At 45.1% G+C, this 21,410-nt stretch overlaps 1 protein-coding gene across 1 annotated transcript in view; it reads left to right on the forward strand.

The window, feature by feature from the left end:
• Positions 1-21,049, forward strand: part of LOC126456232 (brachyurin-like) — a 44,324-nt gene extending 23,275 nt beyond the window's left edge. The window contains exons 4-5 of the mRNA XM_050091985.1: positions 19,030-19,166; positions 20,879-21,049. Of these exons, the coding sequence (XP_049947942.1) occupies positions 19,030-19,166; positions 20,879-21,049 (308 nt within the window). The remainder of the gene's footprint in view (positions 1-19,029; positions 19,167-20,878) is intronic.
• The last annotated feature ends 361 nt before the right edge of the window (positions 21,050-21,410 follow it).

The following is a 21,410-nucleotide window of genomic DNA, read 5'->3' on the forward strand; positions in this document are numbered from 1 at the left end:
GAGCAATTCGGCGGTACGTCCACCCGGCCTCCCGCATGCCCACTATACGCCCTCGCTCAAAGTCCGTCAACTGCACATACGGTTCACGTCCACGCTGTCGCGGCATGCTACCAGTGTTAAAGACTGCGATGGAGCTCCGTATGCCACGGCAAACTGGCTGACACTGACGGCGGCGGTGCACAAATGCTGCGCAGCTAGCGCCATTCGACGGCCAACACCGCGGTTCCTGGTGTTTCCGCTGTGCCGTGCGTGTGATCATTGCTTGTGCAGCCCTCTCGCAGTGTCCGGAGCAAGTATGGTGGGTCTGACACACCGGTGTCAATGTGTTCTTTTTTCCATTTCCAGGAGTGTATATCTATTGCTTGTCTAGTGTATTCAGAGTGAGAATAAGGACAAAACCTAGTTTAAGAGAATTCTTTTAATGAATGTTTAACTGTAAAATAAAAATGAAAGTGCAAAACACACAACATGAAATCCTAACAAATACACAATTATAAATCCTACTGTTTACCCTATCCAAGACTGGCACAACACCTAGCGGTCAAAACGCGTCACCTGTTATGTTCGTTAAGAACACTGCAAAGGTTGATTTTGTAACCCTTTTGTTAGTTCTAACCACCACCCAAGCTGGCGTAGACAACGAAAAACTCACAGACGAATTAGTGGGACTGCATGTATGTGAATTTACTCTTCCCTCTTGTTCGATGCGCAAATGTCACCCGAGTGATCAGCAAAGTGTCGATCTTCCGCATCGTAGAAGACTGGTGGCGCCTTGGAGATGCAGTGTGACGTCCAGAAAATAAATACGGCTACTCAATGGACTTATTATTGCGTCGGAAAACTCCTATGATTGAAGATACTCAGTTATCGCAATCGTTTAGGAGACTGTAGTCTCCTTGCCTTATCTGGCCAGGAACAGAAGTATGTCTCTAATGCTCGAACATAAATGAACACTTCTCAATACGAACAGCGCCACAATAAAGTACCAAACCGTTCCTCTGTTAACACATTAAGAACATCTCCCTAAAACCTGCGGAAACAAGGTGGACAGATTACAAAACCTTAGAACTCTAACCAAATTCGTTTCAATGTCACTTAAAACAGAGGGCAGAACTACTGGTAAATTTTCCGTTGCCCTCTGTCCCGAAAATAAAACACAGTCTAACATAATGTGGCGTACAGTGATCTGTACACCATAAGCACCACACACTGGAGGGTCGCCGCGCCGGAGCAAGAAGCCAGGCGCGAAAGGACTGTGGCCTACGCGGAGACTAACAAGGGGAAGCTCACCCCATCTTCGTGGCTGAAACACCGCCGCGTAGTGCGCTTTACTAGATGCAGCATATTAGCTGTCACATCCAGTTACTCCCATCGCGGCATGACTCTGTACCTCAACAGCGAGGCGACAGTGTGCAAGGGGACGGCACAGTGAAATAACTGAGGACCACGACATGTCTCCTTCGCTGCTACATCTGCGCTTTCGTTGCCCGCAATATTCATGTGCCTTGGTCCCAAGCAAAAAGACCTCCCTCCACAGCCAATGTACTTGGAGGAGGGTGTCTTGTATATTCTGTACTCTTTCACTGCTGGGAACAAGCATTGTAGAGAATGAAGGTGGTTCAGAGAAACTGAATATACAAGGAATTTAGCACTTGAAACAGCATCTCATCTGCTCCAGTGCCTGCAAGATCGCATATAATTCCACGTCGAAGACAATTAAGTCCCGAGTCTGCCGGACCTTGAGTACTCGATCAGGAAAAACAACAGAGCAACCAACGGACTCCTGTTTCGACGAATCGGCAAAGACAGCTGAAGAGCTGTGTTGCCCAGTTACAATGTCATAAAATAATGTGGTTAAAAATATATGCAGGAGTGCAAACAGTCCTGTATGGCACTAAATCTAAAATTGTTCTGGGCCTCTGCAGTAACCGTGGTAGCAATCGGTTAAAAGTCTGGATTTGTGGTTGTATATGCTCCATACTTAGTGACTGTAGCACAACCGCACACGGATCCCTAATGGTCATTGCTCTCGTGGGCGATTGGAGAAAAGGCGTAATCAATAGCCAAAAGTCACTAAAACATCACTACAATTGCGAATGCAATCATGTTCTGTATATCTGGTTCTACAATTTCTCCACGTTCGACCCACATATGTAGATTGACTGTAATTGCGTGTTAATCGATATATACCAGACTGTCTATATTTATCAGCGCCGGTATTATGTCTTCCAAGTCTGTTCTGTATTGTGTTGTTTTTTCGGTATCCTTTGCTGAGTTCTTGACTCTTTATCATATTGCCTACTCAGTGAGTAGTTATGTTGCTGTAAGTCATTACGTGCCTTTTGTTACTATCTGTTGACAGTATCTGAGTAGTGTCACCTATCTCCATCTCCCTCCACCCCCCCTATCTCTCTCTACCCCCTCCCCCACCACTCTCTCTCTTTCTCTCTCTGTGCGTGCGTGTGCGTGTGTGTGTGTTTTTCTGTCTATTATGTGTTCGCTGCTTTTGTATTTTGTTGTTTACTTTGTCTGTTGGCTTTGCATCGTACCCATTCTCCTGTGCAGTTTATTTTATTACGTTCAGTTCTTCTGTGTAATCACGTTTGTTCATAGATGTAGTGCTCCGTCTGTGTAATAAATATTTAAAACTGACTTCTTTGTGAGTTATGGAGTGATTGGATTGGTTTTGAACAATTGCGCTGGAGATTATAGACTTCATATAAATTTTGAACTCAGCCTTATTGTTTCTCTTGGTATGATGAGGTTTATGACATTAAGTCTGTGTTCTATTTTCGTTTCAATGGTGATTTGTATTTGTGGGTGGATAGCGTTTATGTCATTATAAAGTTCTTTCCTTCGAGAGTGTGATTCATCTTTTAGGCAAAGTATATCATACACATACCCTCAGGCTGTAAAATTAAACACACACACACACATACACACAAACATGACATAAGCATCACAAATGTCAAAAACGTACGCCGCACCCAAAGAAACACCTCACAAAAGAAATGAACACCATATAGCCATAAAACGTGGAATGGCGGTAGAAACTCTAGTCTTGGCAAATGAATCATACAAAATGCATGTGTAACGACAGCAGTAAAAGAAATAGCTTCTTATATGGATTCGTGGTGTCTGTTCTTTCGGACATGTCCGTAAGAACTGACATCGCGCAGAATTCGCAGCTGTGAAACATTATATTAAAATAAAGGGGGATCAGTGGATCACTGTTGTCAGCTGCAGCGGGATGATACGCGGAATCAGCGGCGACGAGCGAAAGTAAAATGACACTTGTCGCTATTGATACCGCATAACGTCCTGCTGCAGCTGACAACAGTGATCCCCCTTTAAGTTAAAAAATAACTTCGTTTATACGACACAAACGAGGTAAAAACCACTTCACTTAGAATAACCGCAACACGCCAAATACCTCGATATATATCGATTTCCCAGTCGGAATAAACAACAAACAAAGAAAATAAAAAGTCGTTTCGTTGTTTGCAGATGAAAGCTGTAGATTGCATAGTAGATTTAAAGCTACCACCGTACGCAATTAATAGCTTCACGTGAGGTGTGTAAACACATTTACATACATGTATTATTTCAAATTTACCATAAAACCAAAATCTTTAGGCATACGGTAAATGAACAACTCCTGAAGTCTTAAGCCTGTGATATACACACATCAAAAAAAGTTTTGCATCACCTCGATTCCGAGAGTTCCGGAACCTGCACAGAAAATTGGAATAGAGATCAACATAAACGTCATTCCCTCCCTTGTTATTGTTCATGAAAACCATACATTGCATGTTGTACCACCATGCAGCGAAACCTACACAGGTGGTGATCCAGATTTTTGTACACACCAATGCCTACAATACCCAATAGCACGTCCACTCGCATTGATGCGTGCCTGTATTCTTTATGGCATACTATCCACAAAGTTCATCAAGGCACTGTTGGTCCAGATTGTCCCACTCCTCAATGGCGATTCGGCGTGGATCCCTTAGAGTGGTTGGTGGGTCACGTCGTCCATAAACAACCATTTTCAATCCATCCCAGGCAGGTCCGATAGGGTTCATGTCTGGAGAATATGCTCACCACTCTAGTCGAGCGATGTCGTTATCTTGAAGGAAGTCATTCACAAGTGTAATGTGCTGCGAATACATAGAAAGAAAGATCCCTTATCATTTAGCTACAATACAGCAGGTCAGCAACTGGAATCAGTTAATGCCATAAATTTTCTGGGAGTACGCATTAGGAGTGAAACAAAGGAAGTAGGTTACAGTACGCTTGTTCGCTAGGGTTGATAGAGGAGATAGAAAACATCCAACGGAGAGCAGCGCGCTTCGTTACAGGATCGTTTAGTAATCGCGAAAGCGTTACGGAGATTATAGATAAACTCCAGTCGAAGACTCTGCAGGAGAGACGTTCAGTAGCCCGGTACGGGCTTTTGTTGAAGTTTCGAGAACATACCTTCACCGAGGAGTCAAGCAGTATATTGTTCCCTCCTACGTATATCTCGCGAAGAGACCATGAGCATAAAATCAGAGAGATTAGAGCCCACACAGAGGCATACCGACAATCCTGCTTTCCACGAACAATACGAGACTGGAATAAAAGGTAGAACCGATAGAGGTACTCAAGGTACCCTCCGCCACACACCGACAGGTGGCTTGCGGAGTATGGATGTAGATGTAGATGTGCACGATGAGGGCGCGAACTGTCTTCCGTGAAGACGAATGCCTCGCCAATATGCTGCCGATATGGTTGCACTATCTGTCAGAGGATGACATTCACGTATTGCACAGCCGCTTCGGCGCCTTCCATGACCACAGCGTCGGCCCCACATAATGCCACCCGAAAACAGCAGCGAACCTCCATCCTACTGCACTCGCTGGACAATGTGTATAAGGTCCTGTGGCTGCACAAAAAGCGTATTCAACATGGTGACGTTGCTGTCAGGGTTCCTCCGCGCCATCAGCGGTAGGTAGCGGTCATCCACTCCAGTAGTAGTCCTTGGGTGGCCTGAGCGAGGCATGTCATCGACAGTTCCTGTCTCTCTGTATCTCCTCCATGTCCGAACAACATCGTTTTGGTTCACTCTGAGACGCCTGGACACTTCCCTTGTTGAGGGACCATCCTGGCACTCAGTAACAAAGCGGACGCGATCGAACCGCGGTGTTTACCGTCTAGGCATAGTAGAACTGCAGACAACATGAGCCATGTACCTTCTTCATGGTGGAATGACTGCAGCTTATCGGCTGTCGAACCTCCTCCGTCTAATAGGCGCTGCTCATGCATGGTTGTTTACATCTTTGGGCGGGTTTACAGACGTCTCTGAACAGTCAAAGTCTGTGATACAATATCCACACTCAACGTTTGTCTTCAGGAGTTCTCGGAACCGGAATGATGCAAAACTCTTTTGATGTGTGTATGTCTCAAATCTGTACTGTATGCGAACTAATGAAAAACGTTTGACACTTAACAATCGCTCCTTTTACAAATATAAATACATTTGTACCAGAAGTTCAAACAATCTACGGGAGAGGTTAATATGAAACAACAATATTTCAGAAAGAAACTAAACAATAATCCACTGAAGATAGCACAAAAGTGCTGAAACATTACTGGGTAAAAAAACTATAAAACAGTTTCTTGATTAACGCGGAATTCGTCTCGACTTTTTCTTAGAAAGCACGCAAATAAGAACTACAACATCCACAAGATCATTACACAGTCTTTCAGTTTTCTTAATTATTCACTGCCACATTCCCATCGCCCTCTTGAACTTTTGGTTTTACAGAGGATTTTTGCTGTCTGCTTCAGCACTTCTTCGTATTCTGAGAGCTTATCTCTTGTTTTGGCAACGTACAACGTTTTACAACCCACTGTTATTAGGTGGACTGCCTTATGACAGCCTTCAGTCCACCAAGCAAGTTTACATCTTCTTTGTAACGCTGCTATTTCCTTTTCTGTAGGTGCGTATTTTTTCAGGTATCATGCCAGATCTCTGTTTTCCTTTGCTATAGCAGTTCTTAAAAATTAGCTTAGCCTAGGCTTTTCATCGTCGTTTCTTATAATTTTATTCTCAGGCAGTGTTTTCTTATTTAATGATAGAAGTCTGACACGGGTAGTAAGTCATAAATTGGAAATTTGTGGTAAGTTCCTTTGGGACCAAACTTCTGAGGTCATCCGTCCCTAGTCTTACACACTACTTAATCCAACTTAAAGTGACTTACGGTAAGGACAACACACACCAATGCCCGAGGGAGAACTCGAACCTCCGATGGGGGGAGCCGCGCAAACCGTGGCAAGGCGCCTTGGACCACGCGGCTACATCGCGCAGCAGGAAGTGATCGGTTAAAACTGCCTCCTTTCCTCACTTCTACTTTCTCTATTTCCTTAACATCGCGTTTCGATATTGCGACGTAGCCCAGTTGAAATTCCCCAAAACCTTTTTGTGGAAAACGCCGAATTTTCTTTTTCGTGAAATGTCAAAAAGCCCTAGACACAAGTATAAGACCAAATGCATCACAAACGTCAATAAGTTTTCTGCCATTTAAATTTGTTCTGTTGTGAGCAGGATAGTTGCCAGTCACATTCCGAAACTGACGTTCCTTTCCAGTTGGCGTGATGAAACTAAAACTCCAAGTTGAGGTTCCTTGTATTTATCTCTCTACCTGTTTCCAAAGAAAATCCACGCTTTCAGGGTTTCTTCGGTTGTCTTCATTTATGAATGCGTTGTCACTGAGCATTCTGTACATTTTGCTCGCACATTTGGATGTTACAGTAGAGAGTCTGTCAGAAGGGGAACTACAATCTCTTGTTATTGTTGTGGTCTTCAGTTCAGAGAGTGGTTTGATGCAGGTCTGCATGCTACTCTATTCTGTGTAAGCCTTTTCATCTTTTTCATCTCCGAATAACTAACGCAATCTACATCTTTCTGCATCTGGTCACTGCATTCATCTCTTGATCACCTTCTACGATTTTCACCCCCCCCCCCCCCCCACATTTCCTTCCAGTTCTAATTGATGTCTTACAACGTGTCCTACCAACCGATCCCTGCTTCTAGTCAAGCCGTGCCCCAAATTCCTCATCTCCCCAGTTCTGTTCAGTACCTCCTCATTAGTTTCGTAATCTACCAATCTAATCTTCAGCATTCTTCTGTAGCACCATATTTCGAAAGCTTCTATTCTCTTCTTGTCTAAACTATTTGTTGTCCATGTTTCACTTCCATACATGGCCAATCTCCATACAAATACTTTCAGAAAAGACTTCCTGAGGCTTAAATCTATACTCGATGTTAACAAATTTCTCTTATTTAGAAACGCTTCCCTTGCCATTACCAGTCTACATTTTATATCTTCTCTACTTCGACCATCATCAGTTATTTTGCTGTCCAAATAACAAAACTCATCTACTACTTTAAGTGTCTCATTTTTTAATCTGATTCCCCCAACATCACCTGATTAATTCGACTACATTCCAATATCCTCATTTTGCTTTTGTTAATGTTCATCTTATATCCTACTTTCAAGACTCTGTCCATTCCTTTCAACTGCTCTTCAAGGTCCTTTGTTCACTCTGACATAATTGCAATATCATCGGCAAACCTCAAAGTTTTTGTTTCTTCTCCATGGATTTTAATTCCTAATCCTAATTTTTCTTTTCTTTCCTTTACTGCTTGCTCAATATATAGATTGAATAACATCTGGGATAGGCTACAACCCTGTCTCACTCCCTTCTCAACCATTGGCCCCCTTTCGTGCTCCTCGACTCTTATAACTGCCATCTAGTTTCTGCAAAAATTGTAAATAGCCTTTCGCTACCTGTATTTGACCCCTGCCACCTTCAGAACTTGAAAGAATTCCAGTCAATATTGTCAAAAGCTTTCCCTAAGTCTACAAATACTAGAAACGTAGGTTTGCCTTTCCTTAATCTAAGATAAGTCGTAAGGTCAGTATTGCTTCACGTGTTCCAACACTTCTACAGAATCCAAACTGATCTTAACCGAGGTCGGCGTCTACCAGTTTTTCCATTCGTCTGTAAAGAATTCGTGTTAGTACTTTGCAGCTGTGACTTATTAAACTGATAGTTCGGTAATTTTCACATCTGTCAACACCTACTTTCTTTGGGATTGGAATTATTATATTCTTCTTGAAGTCTGAGGGTATTTTGCCTGTTTCATATATCTTCCTCACCAGATGGTAGAGTTTTGTCAGGGCTGGCTCTCCCAAGGCTGTCAGTAGTTCTAATGGAATGTTGTCTACTTCCGGAGCATTGTTTCGACTCAGGTCTTTCAGTGCTCTGTCAAAATCTTCACGCAGTATCATATCTCCCATTTCATCTTCATCTACATCCTCTTCCATTTCCATAATATTTGAAATCGCCGTTGTATAGGCCCTCTATATACTCCTTCCACCTTTCTGCTTTCCCTTCTTTGATTAGAACTGGGATTCCATGTTTCTTGATATTCATACAAGTGGTTCTCTTTTCTCCAAAGGTCTTTTTAATTTTCCTGTAGGCAGTATCTATTACCCCAAGTGATATATGCCTCTACATCCTTAAATTTCTCCTCTAACCATCCCTGCTTAGCCATTTTGCTCTTCCTGCTCATTTTTGAGACATGTGTATTCCTTTTTGCATGGTCCATTTACTGCTTTTTTATATTTCCTCCTTACATCAATTAAATTCAATATCTCTTCTGTTACGCAAGGATTTCTATTAGCTCTCGTCTTTTTACCTACTTCATCCTCTGCTGCCTTCACTATTTCATCTCTCGAAGCTACCCATTCTTCTTCTGCTGTATTTCTTTCCCCCGTTCTTGTCACTCGTTCCCTAATGCTCTCTGAAACTCTGTACAACCTCTGGTTCTTTCAGTTTATCCAAGTCCTATCTCCTTTTTTGCAGTTTCTTCAGTTTTAATCTACAGTTCATAGCCAATAGATTGTGGTCAGAGTCCACATTTGCTCCTCGAAATGTCTTTGAATTTAAAACCAGGTTCCTAAATCGATGTCTTACCATTATATCATCTATCGAAAACCTTCCAGTTTCTCCAGGTGTCTTCCACGTATACAGCCTTCTTTCATGATTTTTAAACCGAGTGTTAGCTATGATTAAGTTATGATCTGTGCAAAATTCTACCAGGCGGCTTTCTCTTACATTCCTCACCCCCATTCCATATTCACATATTACTTTTCCTTCCCTTCCTTTTACTAATATCGAATTCCAGTTCCCCATGACTAATAAATTTTCGTTTCCCTTTTCTGTCTGAATAATTTCTTTTATCTCATCTTAAGTGGTGTGTAAGTCTAGGGACCGATGACCTCAGCAGTTTGGTCCGTTGGGAACTTACTACAAATTTCCAATTTTTATCTCATCATACATTTCTTCAATCTCTTCGTCATCTGCGGAGCTAGTTGGCATAGAACTTGTACTAGTGTGGTAGGAGTGGGCTTCGTGTCTATCTTTGCTACAATAATTCGTTCATTACGATGTTTGTTGTAGCTTACCGACGCTCCTACTTTTTTATTCATTATTAAACCTACTCCTGCATTACCCCTATTTGATTTTGTATTTATAACCCTGTATTCACCTGACCAGAAGTCTTAGTCCTCCTGCCACCGAACGTCACTAATTCCCACCATATCTAAATTTAATCTATCCATTTCCGTTTTTAATTTTTCTTACCTACCTGCCCGATTAAGGGATTTGATATTCCAAGCTCCGATCCGTAGAACACCAGTTTTGTTTCTGTTGATAACGACGTCCTCCGTAGTAATCCCCGCACGGAGATCCGAAAGGAGGACTATTTTACCTCCGGAGAGGCTGTTATGGAGACCATTATTTGTTTTTGAACTCAGAATGCTATCGTAGATTTGCCCGATCATTTTTCTAGATTTCCCTTAGTACAGTCAGTAATGCTGAGAGTCAAAGGTGACGAAATCTGTGTGTATCCAGGAATGCAAGTAACTGAACTAGTGTTTTCAAGCTGACTGCTCAAAAATAGTGACGCTTCTGAACACGTAAATTATACCTGGTTATCTCTATTGAAGTATTAGTCTCAGTTTTATTACTTGAAGGGCTACAGATGGCTCTGACTCCATTATGAATGGTTGTACAGGCTTCCCAGAATCCAAAGACCTGAGTGCGCGATAATGGAGTCTCGTTGGCTGATACCACCCCTGGTAGGTCTTTCAGAAATTATTTTCACCATGTTTGATGGACAGATGTGCCTGTCCGTTGTTAGAACTATGGTGCAAGCCATAGAACAGGTTCTTCCGTCTACTCTGCCATCTAGGCCGTTCATCGATGTCGTTTTCTCGTCAGTTGATCATTGGGTGCTTGTATGGTCAAGCCTCACTCACTCCTATCCAGTCTATCTACAGAGGCGTTCTCTAGGAGCAACAGCCACGAGCTGTGTTGGGGCTGAGAGTCTCACCTCTATGTCTCACGCAGATTTAAGTCCAGCCCTTAAGCCGGCGTCACAAGGCAGCTAACGCTGACGCAGACGCGGATGGGAAATCGAACGTCACGAGAGACAGCGCCTTCAGCACACGGTACGCTCTCAGCGCACTGCAGCTGCAGTTGGCGGCTTTATTTGGCTCACGATCCACATAGTTTGTTTTCGAAAACGGACGCGTGTGAAATTCCTATGCACATTCCCTCCCTGTCCACATGCTAGTCGTACTGTTTCGTCCGTAGGATACGCAAATGAAAACTTCAATATTGACGAACACGTAGTAACAAGAAAAGGAAAATTATATGTCCAGTCAGTTAGGACATCAGCTTATAAAACTTCACAAAATAGAACGAATCTGTTTCTGAGAGAGAGCACACTTATATATATACAACATCAAATACTACAGAAATATTTCCTACTAATTTAATAAGAAAGTCTCAAACCTTTGGAAAACACGAAGGTGAATTAAACAAAAAAGTGGGATTTGGGACGCGAACATACTACCCACGGGTTCATTACGTGGCGCCCCTACCACCTACGCTACACTGAGGTTCTACTGTGAGCAACCTTGTATTTTACATTAAGGCTTCTGAAGGCTTTAATCGCCGATATGTTATTAACTGACATTTAATAATAAAAAATCCTACCAAAAACAACACTATTTTGACGGATCTTCAATGTGCCATTGCTTTAAGTCGACGTACTTTCATAATACGAGAGTTCTTACACTAAAGTAACTAAATACGAAAATTCTTTAACCGCCAGGCGGTCATCTGACATCTGGAATCTGGAATTGAAGGGGTCTCTGCAGAATATCTCTGTAAAGGCAAGTTTTTAAAATTCTCTGTATGGATGTGGGAGTGGCACTGAGGATGCTGCCGAACTGTGAATCGCAGAGGGACACTTTTTATTCAAGCATGTGTCAATGCTGGAGTCCCCACCCCCATCCGTCCCGTCCCATCCCCTGACTACGCCACAGGACAGCGTGAAACAGAAGGACTGAAAAATAACGAGCACCTTTTGATGCTTAGAATCTCGTTTAAATTTCGTCGAATGGTTTTGAACGCTCCCTACACGAGAGCAGAAATGGCGGTCGCACTGCGCTGCAAAGAGGTCCGATCACGTTGAACGAGGATACAGATCCACAATGTCCTTCGGGGTGTGAGTAGTGTCAAAGTTTGTCAACAACAATGTTCTGTCGCTCATCACACTGTGAACTGTCGTTTTCTACCGCGAAATGTGTAGGAATCAACGCCCCAAGGAAAAGAGCGCTCTCATTGGCGCTCTTTACGCCACCCCCTCAGGCCTTTTCGTGTTGATTGTGAGCGGCGGTGTGTCTCAGATATTTTTCTCGGCCACCCATAAGAAAACTCCGCGATTTCAACGCTGGGCGTCGCGGTTCTGATTTCCATCGCAGAAGCGTCAAAAGAAGGGGTGACATGGTGACATGTGGGTAAGAGGGAGTCTGGCGGTCATCCCATCGTGTGACAGGTCCGCGGTGGTGCTAAGCAGAATTATGGTGAAATAAGGTACCAATGTGGCCTCATTAATCCGCCCTATACATCATAAGAACTTCTAATATCTGGCCTTGTTTGTTTTCCTTGTGTCTAGCCCTTGATGTTTGAGGCTTCGTCCAGCTCTACGGTAAAGTCTCAGGGCGCCACGTTTTTGCACCATCACAGAAGAAAGTTGTAGTGATCCTTAAGCCAAATCTTAAGCTTCTGAGTAGCAATGGAAGACACTTACGAGGTTTCGAAAAAGTAATGCCTTAATTGCGTTGCGCAGTGGAGAATAGTCATGATTTAATATTTGATAAATAATGAGATTTCCACTCTGCAGCGGAGTGTGCGCTGATATGGCAGATTAAAACTGTGTGCCGGACCGAGACTCGAACTCGGGACCTTTGCTTTACGGGGAAGTGCTCTACCAACTTTTTCTTTTTCTTTCTTTTTTTCTTCTTTTCCTTCTTTAATTTTTAGAAAGTCCCTTAATAAAATGGAACTACAAAAAAAAAAACCTAAGTGCCACCGCCACTTTTCAGCCTATAACAAAAAAATCTGGTCCACTTCAGGCGTTGGCTCCTGACTAAACCTACTCCAGAGAGCTACCTATATACCAGGGAAAATATGGGAAATCAAGGTTAGGGCTATCCTTACAAACAAAACAAAATCTTCCTTTTTCTGAATTATATATTTATTGTTTTAATTTTTTGTTTAGTTTTATTGTGTAATTGATCAGAGGCCTTCTGTGGCCCGCTAGTAATATGTTGAGTCACGTCTTCTCGAAACTGTTCCGTTCAATTGTTCAGAAATGTTCATTGGTTCAAACAGGAAACCTTCTTGTCTCTTGGCTTAACACATTCCAGCTGCGAGACGGGTCGTGGAAAGCACTCCCAAGGAAGTTCGAGAAAAATTGTCTGTATTTTGGGTGACGGACAATGACATAATGACGGTCATTGAGGTATGTCCAAAAATCGAGTACAGAGTCTACAGTTTGTCCAAATAGGTAGTGAATGGCATGTCCGCGAATCCAATTCACAGCATTGGTCTTTGTCCGAGGAAAATAGTCACGTTCCGTAAATAATAATGAAAGGAGAGTAATCCGATCCGAAATGTCCCGCGTTAGAAAAGCCACAATACGACGAACCAAGTGCCAAACCTCCGCCGCCGGTCCGCAAACAAACGGATGTTCATCATTGTCTGGCACTCCACACATGGAACATAGAGGTGATTGGGCGAGGTGGATACGATGAAGGCGAAATTGGTTGATTTGCTTACCATTGACAGTTAGGTACCAGACAGATTGAACATTCGTGTCAAGGTAACAGGCGAGCACCGCGCGCCATACATGACGCCAGTCAACCTGGGGGAACTTTTGTTCAATCGGGTTAGGTGGACGACCTAATTGGAGGACATTGTATACTGCCTTTGTATTGAGTAAAAGCTGTATTGGTAAAGTGAGGCGTAGATAACTGAGTTTAAGAAAGAAGTATCGTATATAATGGAACTGGGCCGGAACATCCGAGATCATCACTGGGGCTGACAGTGAGAACGGCGAATATGCCGACAGGAGGAGACCAGTGAGGCTCGTTGGGCAACGTGTCCATACCGTCATCTGGGAGCTGACAAATAGGGCGCGAGCTCTATCCGGCACGTTAAACAGACCTATCCCACCTCTTTCACGGGGAAGAGTAAGGGTTGCATAGTTAACTTTGAACAACAGCCCAGAGCTGACGAAAGATGCCATCGCTGGCAACATGTGACGTGCCACAGTAAGTGGGAAAGGTAGCACTTGTGCTACATGGGGAACTCGGGATGCGATATATATATTTACATATCGAGCTCGTTGGAGAATATCTGGGGATCGAAGGCGATGGTCCATAAGACCTGCTCTGATCATTAAAAGGAGGCGTCGGCAGTTGATGGTGGCTGAACGCTGGAGATCAGATGAAAAATCTATTCCCAAACAGCGAATGATATCAACGGTGGTGAGAGGTGTAACGCACTCCACGGGAAGTCCCGTGCCAATAGACATAACTTGTGACTTCGTACGTTTAAAGAGCTACCTGATGCCTCACCATAAGTCGCTACCCACGTCAAAATGGCTCGAACCTCGTCGGCATTACGTAAACAGATGACTACATCGTCAGCATAGGCCGTGCAACAGAATCGGTAGCGATCTATGGACAACCCTAACAAACGTTGTCTTAGTCCACATAGCAAGGATTTCAAGGAAAAGGCGTACAAAATCGCTGATAGAGGGCAACCTTGACGTACGGATCGACCTATTTTTATAGGAGGAGTGAGTCTGCCATTGTACATAATCCTGGATGAGGCACCCCGCAGAAGGCGCATCACTACTGTGATAACGGCGACTGGGAAACCCATATGGTGGAGAACGGCCGTAAGGAACGAATGGTCAACCCTATCAAAAGCTTGACTAAAGTTCAAAGACGCAAGTGCGCCAGAGAGGCGTTGTGCCTGGGTAACAGCGATCATATCCCTGTAGCGGCATAAAGCGGTGCGGATATTATTATCCCCTCCCAAAGATGCTTGGTCTGGCGATACAATATATCGGGCAACGTTTTTAAGTCGTGCCGCCAAAAGGCGAGTGAATATTTTCATATCACTGTTAAGGGGGGTGATGGGCCGATAATCACTGACATTGTTGCCACCATGCGGTTTATGTACAGGAATAATAATTCCTTCCATGAAAGCGTCCGGCACAGGTACTTCCGGAGACATCAGTTTCCGACAGATGGAGGTAAAGGTGGAGTCTAACAAATCGCGGAAGGTGCGATAAAATTCGAGGGGAAGACCGTCGGGTCCTGGAGAGCGATTGATGGTTCCTGCCCGGATCGCATTGCGAACTTTATCATCAGTCACCTCTGACATCAAGTCACTCGTCGCATCTCCTGGGGTACCACCGAAGTTGAGCTGTGGGACTTCCTCGATCAACTCTGGGGAATGTGGAATTGCGGCGTAGAGCTGCTGGTAGTGGGCGTGAAGCACATTCCCTATTGCAGATTGGGTTACGTAGCGACGCCCTTCTTGGTCTGTTAGGACATTAATCAATTTTCGGCGTCGATTTTGGCGTTCTTGGATGATATGGTACATCGACGGATGTTCATGAGGCATGCGATCAGCAGTACGAGATCGTACTATCGCTCCTTCCAAATGCCTCCGCATGAGATTGGAGATTTGTGCCTTAGCATGGTTCATCCTTCTATGGCGCTCAGGGGAGGCTGGCATCGTGGAGCATTCTCGTAGGATCCTGTAGTAAAAGTCCATAGTGTTCTTCCTCCAGACTACAACAACTTTGCCATACCGGATCAAAGTTTTTCGAAGAGCAGGTTTTGCACACTGATCCACCAGGATATGGTAGACGGATACGTGGGACGGCGTCTATTACATGTGATCCAAGTGTCTTCTATTAGAAGTCGACAGTCAGGTGAATTAAGAAGTGCCGTGTTCAGTTTCCATAAACCACGTCCGTGCCATACTGCCTGTCTTGTGAGAACCACATCACAGAAGTAAGCCTCATGATCTGAGAAAGCAACATGCCAGATTTCAGCCTGTCGAGTGTGTTGAATTAGGGATCGCGAGATGTATATGTGATCCAGTCGGCTAGAGGAGGGCGCAGTGTAGTACGTAAAGCCCGTAAGATCACCGTGATCATGTCTCCACGTGTCGACAAATTGTAGCCGCGTGACGACTGTTTCCAGAGCTGCGCATGGTGAGTGACGCGGCAATTGATCCTGAGGTCGCTGGGTGCAGTTGAAGTCTCCACCCATGACCCAACCATCGTGTGGTCCCATAAAAAGGGGTTAACTTCATTCGCGAAGAAGCCATTGCGTTCACGACGGTAGCTGGAGCCCGACGGCGCATAAATGTTGACGATGCGTACACCAAAGAGAGTAAGGGCCATACCTCTGCTGTTGGGGAGGTATAGGACATCTTCGGCAGGAAGACCTTCTCGTAAGATAATGGCACCACCACTACCGGTGTCCGAAGCGGGAGAACGATGCGCCGTGAAGCCATGTGGTGGTGAAAAATCGGCGACATGCACTTCCTGAAAAAGCGCAATATCTATGTCCGCATCATAAATCATATCGCGGAGCAGCGCTAGTTTGCGGGGCGCACGAATGGTCGCGAGGTTAATCGTTGCGACACGATAATGCTGGTGTTGGAGTCCGACAGGCACAGGTGGGGCTCCTTCTTGAGGAGCGAGAGGTCGTCGATCTTGCCGGTCCGCTGAAGAGGCTGCTATTGTGGAGAGTTTGCGGGCGCAACCGATGGGGGCGCCCCATCATCAGCACCGTCCACCCCAGTCCCTTCGATCTCCACGTCGTCTGCTCAGGAGACTGATACTGCGGTAAGACATCGGCTGTGCACATCATCCACGTGGAGAGGAGACGTAGTTTTCGGCTCAGCGGATAGGCTCTCTTCAACGTCGACCCGTGGGGGAACGGCGCCAGTAAGGAGGGGTGTTCGTTGCCAGTGGTCGCCTGTGGCGGGTCGTTCGCATCAGACTTTTGGTCATCAAAGAGCGGTTTGTCGTCCATCTTCGGGTCTGCATCCCTGGTATCCATCCGTAGAATGGATTCATCAGGGGGTGTAGGGCTACGTTTCGTTCTCTTTCGTGTCGACCCTTGTTTTCGAACATGTCGTACAGAGTCTGATTGCGAGTGGCTTTCGTCTGACTCCATATCAGTCTGAAAGAAAGCAGAAGTAGGTACCACTCCCCAATCAACGTCCATCTCAGTAGCATTTTCAGTCACAGTGGTGCGAAGATTCGGCAGGTCAGGATCTGGCGTCTGTGGCACCTCAGAAGGAATCTCAGTAGCAGTTGAATCTACCTGATCAGGCGACGTCAACGGAGCAGGAAGACCCTGTGTCGAGGTGCTACCTTCCTTGGCAACCTTGGCATATGTGACAGGGATCTGAGTGATCACCGCTGGGGACGCTTCCTCGCCGACCGGCGTCTGGATCAGGCGGCGTCGCATGGAGGCGGATCTGACGTGGCCTTCTTGTCCACAACCCGCACATGTTCGGGGTTGGCCGTCGTACATGACAATGGTTCCCACCCCGCCAATTGTCAGGTATGATGGTATATGTTTCTTTCAGTTCAATTTTGACCTGGCGCACACCATTAAGGACATGGTAGGTCGTGAAGGCTTTTTCCACTACGTAACCGATGACGTTACCGTATGGTTGTAAAGCAGAGACAACTTCGTCCTTCGGCACTTCAAAAGGTAGTTCAAACACCCTAATCGTGCGTTGACCGTACTCTGCGATTTCAAGTGTTACAGCTCCGACGTGACCATCAGAGTATTTGAACTTAAGTCCATTGGCGGTAAGCGCTCGACATGTTGTTCACGGTGGACGGACACAAGCCTTAAAGCTACGACGCGGAAGTAAACAACGCCTGCAGCGGAGCACTGGCCGGCGCGCGCGGCCGTCCGCACGCTGCCACGGCTGAGAGCCGACTACAATAACGACAACACAACACCCAGTCCCTGAGTGAGGAAAATTTCCGACCCAGCCGCGAATCGAACCCGGGCCCGTCGGACGGCAACGACTCACGGCCCGTCCTCACAGCTTTACTTCTGCCAGTATCTCGTCTCCTACCTTCCAAACTTTACAAAACTCTCCTGCGAACCTTGCAGAACTAGCACTCCTGAAAGAAAGGATATTGCGGAAACATGGCTTAGTCACAGCCTAGGGGATGTTTCCAGAATGAGATTTCCACTCTGCAGCGGAGTGTGCGCTGATATGAAACTTCCTGGCAGATTAAAACAGTTTTAATCTGCCAGGAAGTTTTATTTGATACATGTTTATATTGTATATGAGACAGGTATTCGAACCCATACTCCTATGTTAACGGTAACCAGTTCAGTAAGAAGAGTCATACCTTGAACTTATGATTCTTCTCGCCATTCTCACTTAAATGTTACAGGGTGACAATTATTGAATTATATGAAATAAAATTTCTCAATGGTTCGCGCTACGACGTTCAAATTGCACGGTTGGCCGCGGGACATGAAGAGAGTATGCACCGTATGGTTTGGTTTAGCGAAGAAGCCACTTTCATTTGGATGGGTTCGTCATTGAGCAAAATAGACGAATTTGGGGGCTGAGAATCCGCATTTTACGAAAGATAAGTCTCTTCACATCAACGAGTGGCTGTGTGGTGTGTAATATCCATGCTGGGAATATAATGGGTGCGATACTCGTCGATGGCACGGTGACTAACGAACGGTACGTGAAGGTTTTAGAAGATGATTTCATCCCCATTATCTAAGGTGACCCTGATATGGACAAGATGTGCTTCATGCAAGGCGGAGCTCAACCCCACCGAAGCACGAGAGTGTTTGATGTCCTGGAGGAGCTCTCTGGGGACCGTGGGGACCGCTTTCTGGCTCTGTGGTAACAAGAGCCCACAGGCAAGAGCCTCGATTGGCCGTCATATTCTCCGGATCTGAGCACATGCGACTCCTTTTTGTAGGGCTATATTAAAGAGAAGGTGTACACAAATTGCCCCAAAACTATTGCTGAGACGAGAAAAGTCATTCAGAAGGTCATCGACAGCGTCGGTATTCCGACACTTCAGCGGATCATGCAGAATTGCGCTATTCGTCTGCGCTACATCATCGCCAATGATGGCAAGCGTATCGAACCTATATCCGAATATTTGTTGTGACGTTAACATGTTGAATTAAATGTGTGCCTGCAGTAGTTTCTAACTAATTTACGTTTTTTCTTTTTCGTATAGTTCAATAATTGTCACCCTGTACATGCCTCAATAAAAGCAAATATTTGTGGCACTGGTTATCCTAATAAAAGTTTACAACTAAGTTATGCATGTGAAGAGTAACATATAATACAAAATACATGACATTTGTTTAATGTTCGGCCTACTTGTTGCACTACGTTATCTGTGTAATTCCGTAACGCAACATGATAAAGAACATTCTTGGTAACTGAACATCCGCACATCTAGTGAAGCTGTCACTCATGGAAGCATTGAGGGGTACACGAGGCCGTGTTGTTTGTTTCCAGACGGTGCCAGCCCAGACACGCTGCAGTACACGACACTGAACGTCATGTCCAACACGCAGTGCAGCCAATACTTCGGCGGTCCCATCTTAGACTTCACACCCTGCGCCGTCGGTTCCAGCGGACAGAGCACCTGCAACGTAAGTATCTACCGCCATTTTCACTGCACCAGATATTGATTCCACACGATAACTGAAGTGGCCGAGTAATCTGACCGCCACGAGAACCATGTCCAGTTGGGACAGTGCGCGGATTCTGGGACAGAAATCAAAAGAACTAGTGAACACCATCACTCAACGTAATATTGTATTACACTTAAGTTTGGTATAAAGTGTCCCTGTTGAAATCCATATAAAAGTCTTTAGCAAAGCAGGGACAAGTTAACACGTTCTCTACATAGAAATGATGCTAGTTTGATGCACTACTTTCGGTAAGAAAGTTACGACTGCACGATAACTATCCTCGACTGCTGCTAACTGGAGCTGGCAGAGGTTTAGGGTCAGTGGAACGCACGCTACAAGGCGTCTGGCCCGGGGCTGTTCTTGAAGTAACTGATGTGTAACAGTTCGTAGAGTCACTGTGGTGCCAACTGCTGCTTAGTTTGCTGCAGTAGGTGCAGTACGATGCACCAGAGCCATACCCCGAAGACGATGGTCTTCCTTCCCGGTAGTGCCACGTGGCCGTCCGAGGTCCGGTTCAAATTGTTCTGAGCACTATGGGACTTAACTTCTGAGGTCATCAGTCTCATATAACTTAGAACTACTTAAACCTAACTAACCTAAGGACATCACACACATCCATGCCCGAGGCAGGATTTGAGCCAGCGACCGTAGCGGTCGCACGGTTCCAGCCTGTAGCGCCTAGAACCGCTCGGCCACCCCGGCCGGCCCGAAGTTCGGTCTTCTCGTGACTACATTCTCGTAATCACCGCTGGCAGTAATCATACACAGTGGCTACATTCTTACCAAATCTTTCTACAGTATCGAAGAAGGAACATCCAGCTTATCGCAACCCTGTTATACGACCTTGTTCAAATTCAGTGAGGTGATGATATTGGTGCCTTTATCGCCTAAAGGCATTCCTGACTACAATCAACTCACCAATTTCAGCCTCAAATGCAACTAACTCTCACGACCTTTACAGCGTGTAATTAAAGCAAACCTGGATTGTATCCTCACAGTGACGCTATTAGTGGCGCTCTTGTGCGAATAGCTCGAAATTTGAGTAGACTTCATTTTTCAGATGTAGAAACACGACTACCAGTTTTCGTGTATGTCACAGGACGCCTTGGTGTTGCAAAATTTTTCCGTCTGTGTATTTTATAGCATCGTGTACTTCATAGAGTAGAAGAACAGTTAGCAGATCATGAATGTCTCAGCATGACAATTCACCTTATAATAAAGGTGCAGCTGTGAGGCAATGGATTGTGGACAATAACATTCCTGAAATAGATTAGCCTGCACAGAGTCCCGACCTGAACACAATGGAACACTTTTTGGTCGAATTCCATTACTTCAAACTGCAGCGTCCTACAGCACAACGTCCTCTAGTTTTCGGCTAGCATTCCTCCACATACGTTCAGACACCTGACTGTAAGTGTCTCCACACTGTTTCACACCGACGTAAAGGTGCGTGGTGGACACGCAAGGGTACTTTAGAACAGATACCGAATATCCGCCACAATGGCAGTTGCATTCCAGGGAAGCGATTTCAAGAACTTATGGTGGTACTATTTTAGAACGTATGTGTTTACCTTCAGCGCTACATCTTGAGTGAGTGACACTTTACTATGTTGGGGAATACCTGATTGGGGCTCCCACCAGCCAGAGATTATACTGTGGTCACGTTTCAGGGCGACAGCGGCGGCGCGCTGGTGGTCGGCTCACAGGGAAGCTACACGCAGATCGGGATCGTCAGCTGGGGTTCGGGCAATGGCTGTGCGAGCGGAGACCCGGCCGGCTTCACCAAGGTCACCTACTTCCTCGACTGGATCTCAAGTACCGCCGGCATCACCATTCCGTAAAGGCAGCACATTCATCACCGGCTATTTCCAAATTCCTCGAGAGAAGAAACTGTGAACAATACAGAACCCCAAATAAATAATTCATTATATGAAGTGTCTTATTTATTGATTTATTGCTCGTTAATTAACAAGAGTATGAATGTGTCAATTACACACACAGTATATCTGGAAACTTCTTTCTGTGTTCCATAATTTCAGTTCCATGTACGAAACATACAGATAACGGCACTTAAGAAGGCAGCCATGTTTTGTGTTTAGGCCACAAATTATGCAAAAAAATGCCTTACGCTATTCGTCATTACCAATCACACACAGCTAATCTTGCAAGCACGCAGAAGCAACTCGACTGTAATGCTTCTCT

This window comes from Schistocerca serialis, chromosome 2 (assembly GCF_023864345.2).
Source record: "Schistocerca serialis cubense isolate TAMUIC-IGC-003099 chromosome 2, iqSchSeri2.2, whole genome shotgun sequence".
NCBI classification, from domain to species: domain Eukaryota; kingdom Metazoa; phylum Arthropoda; class Insecta; order Orthoptera; family Acrididae; genus Schistocerca; species Schistocerca serialis.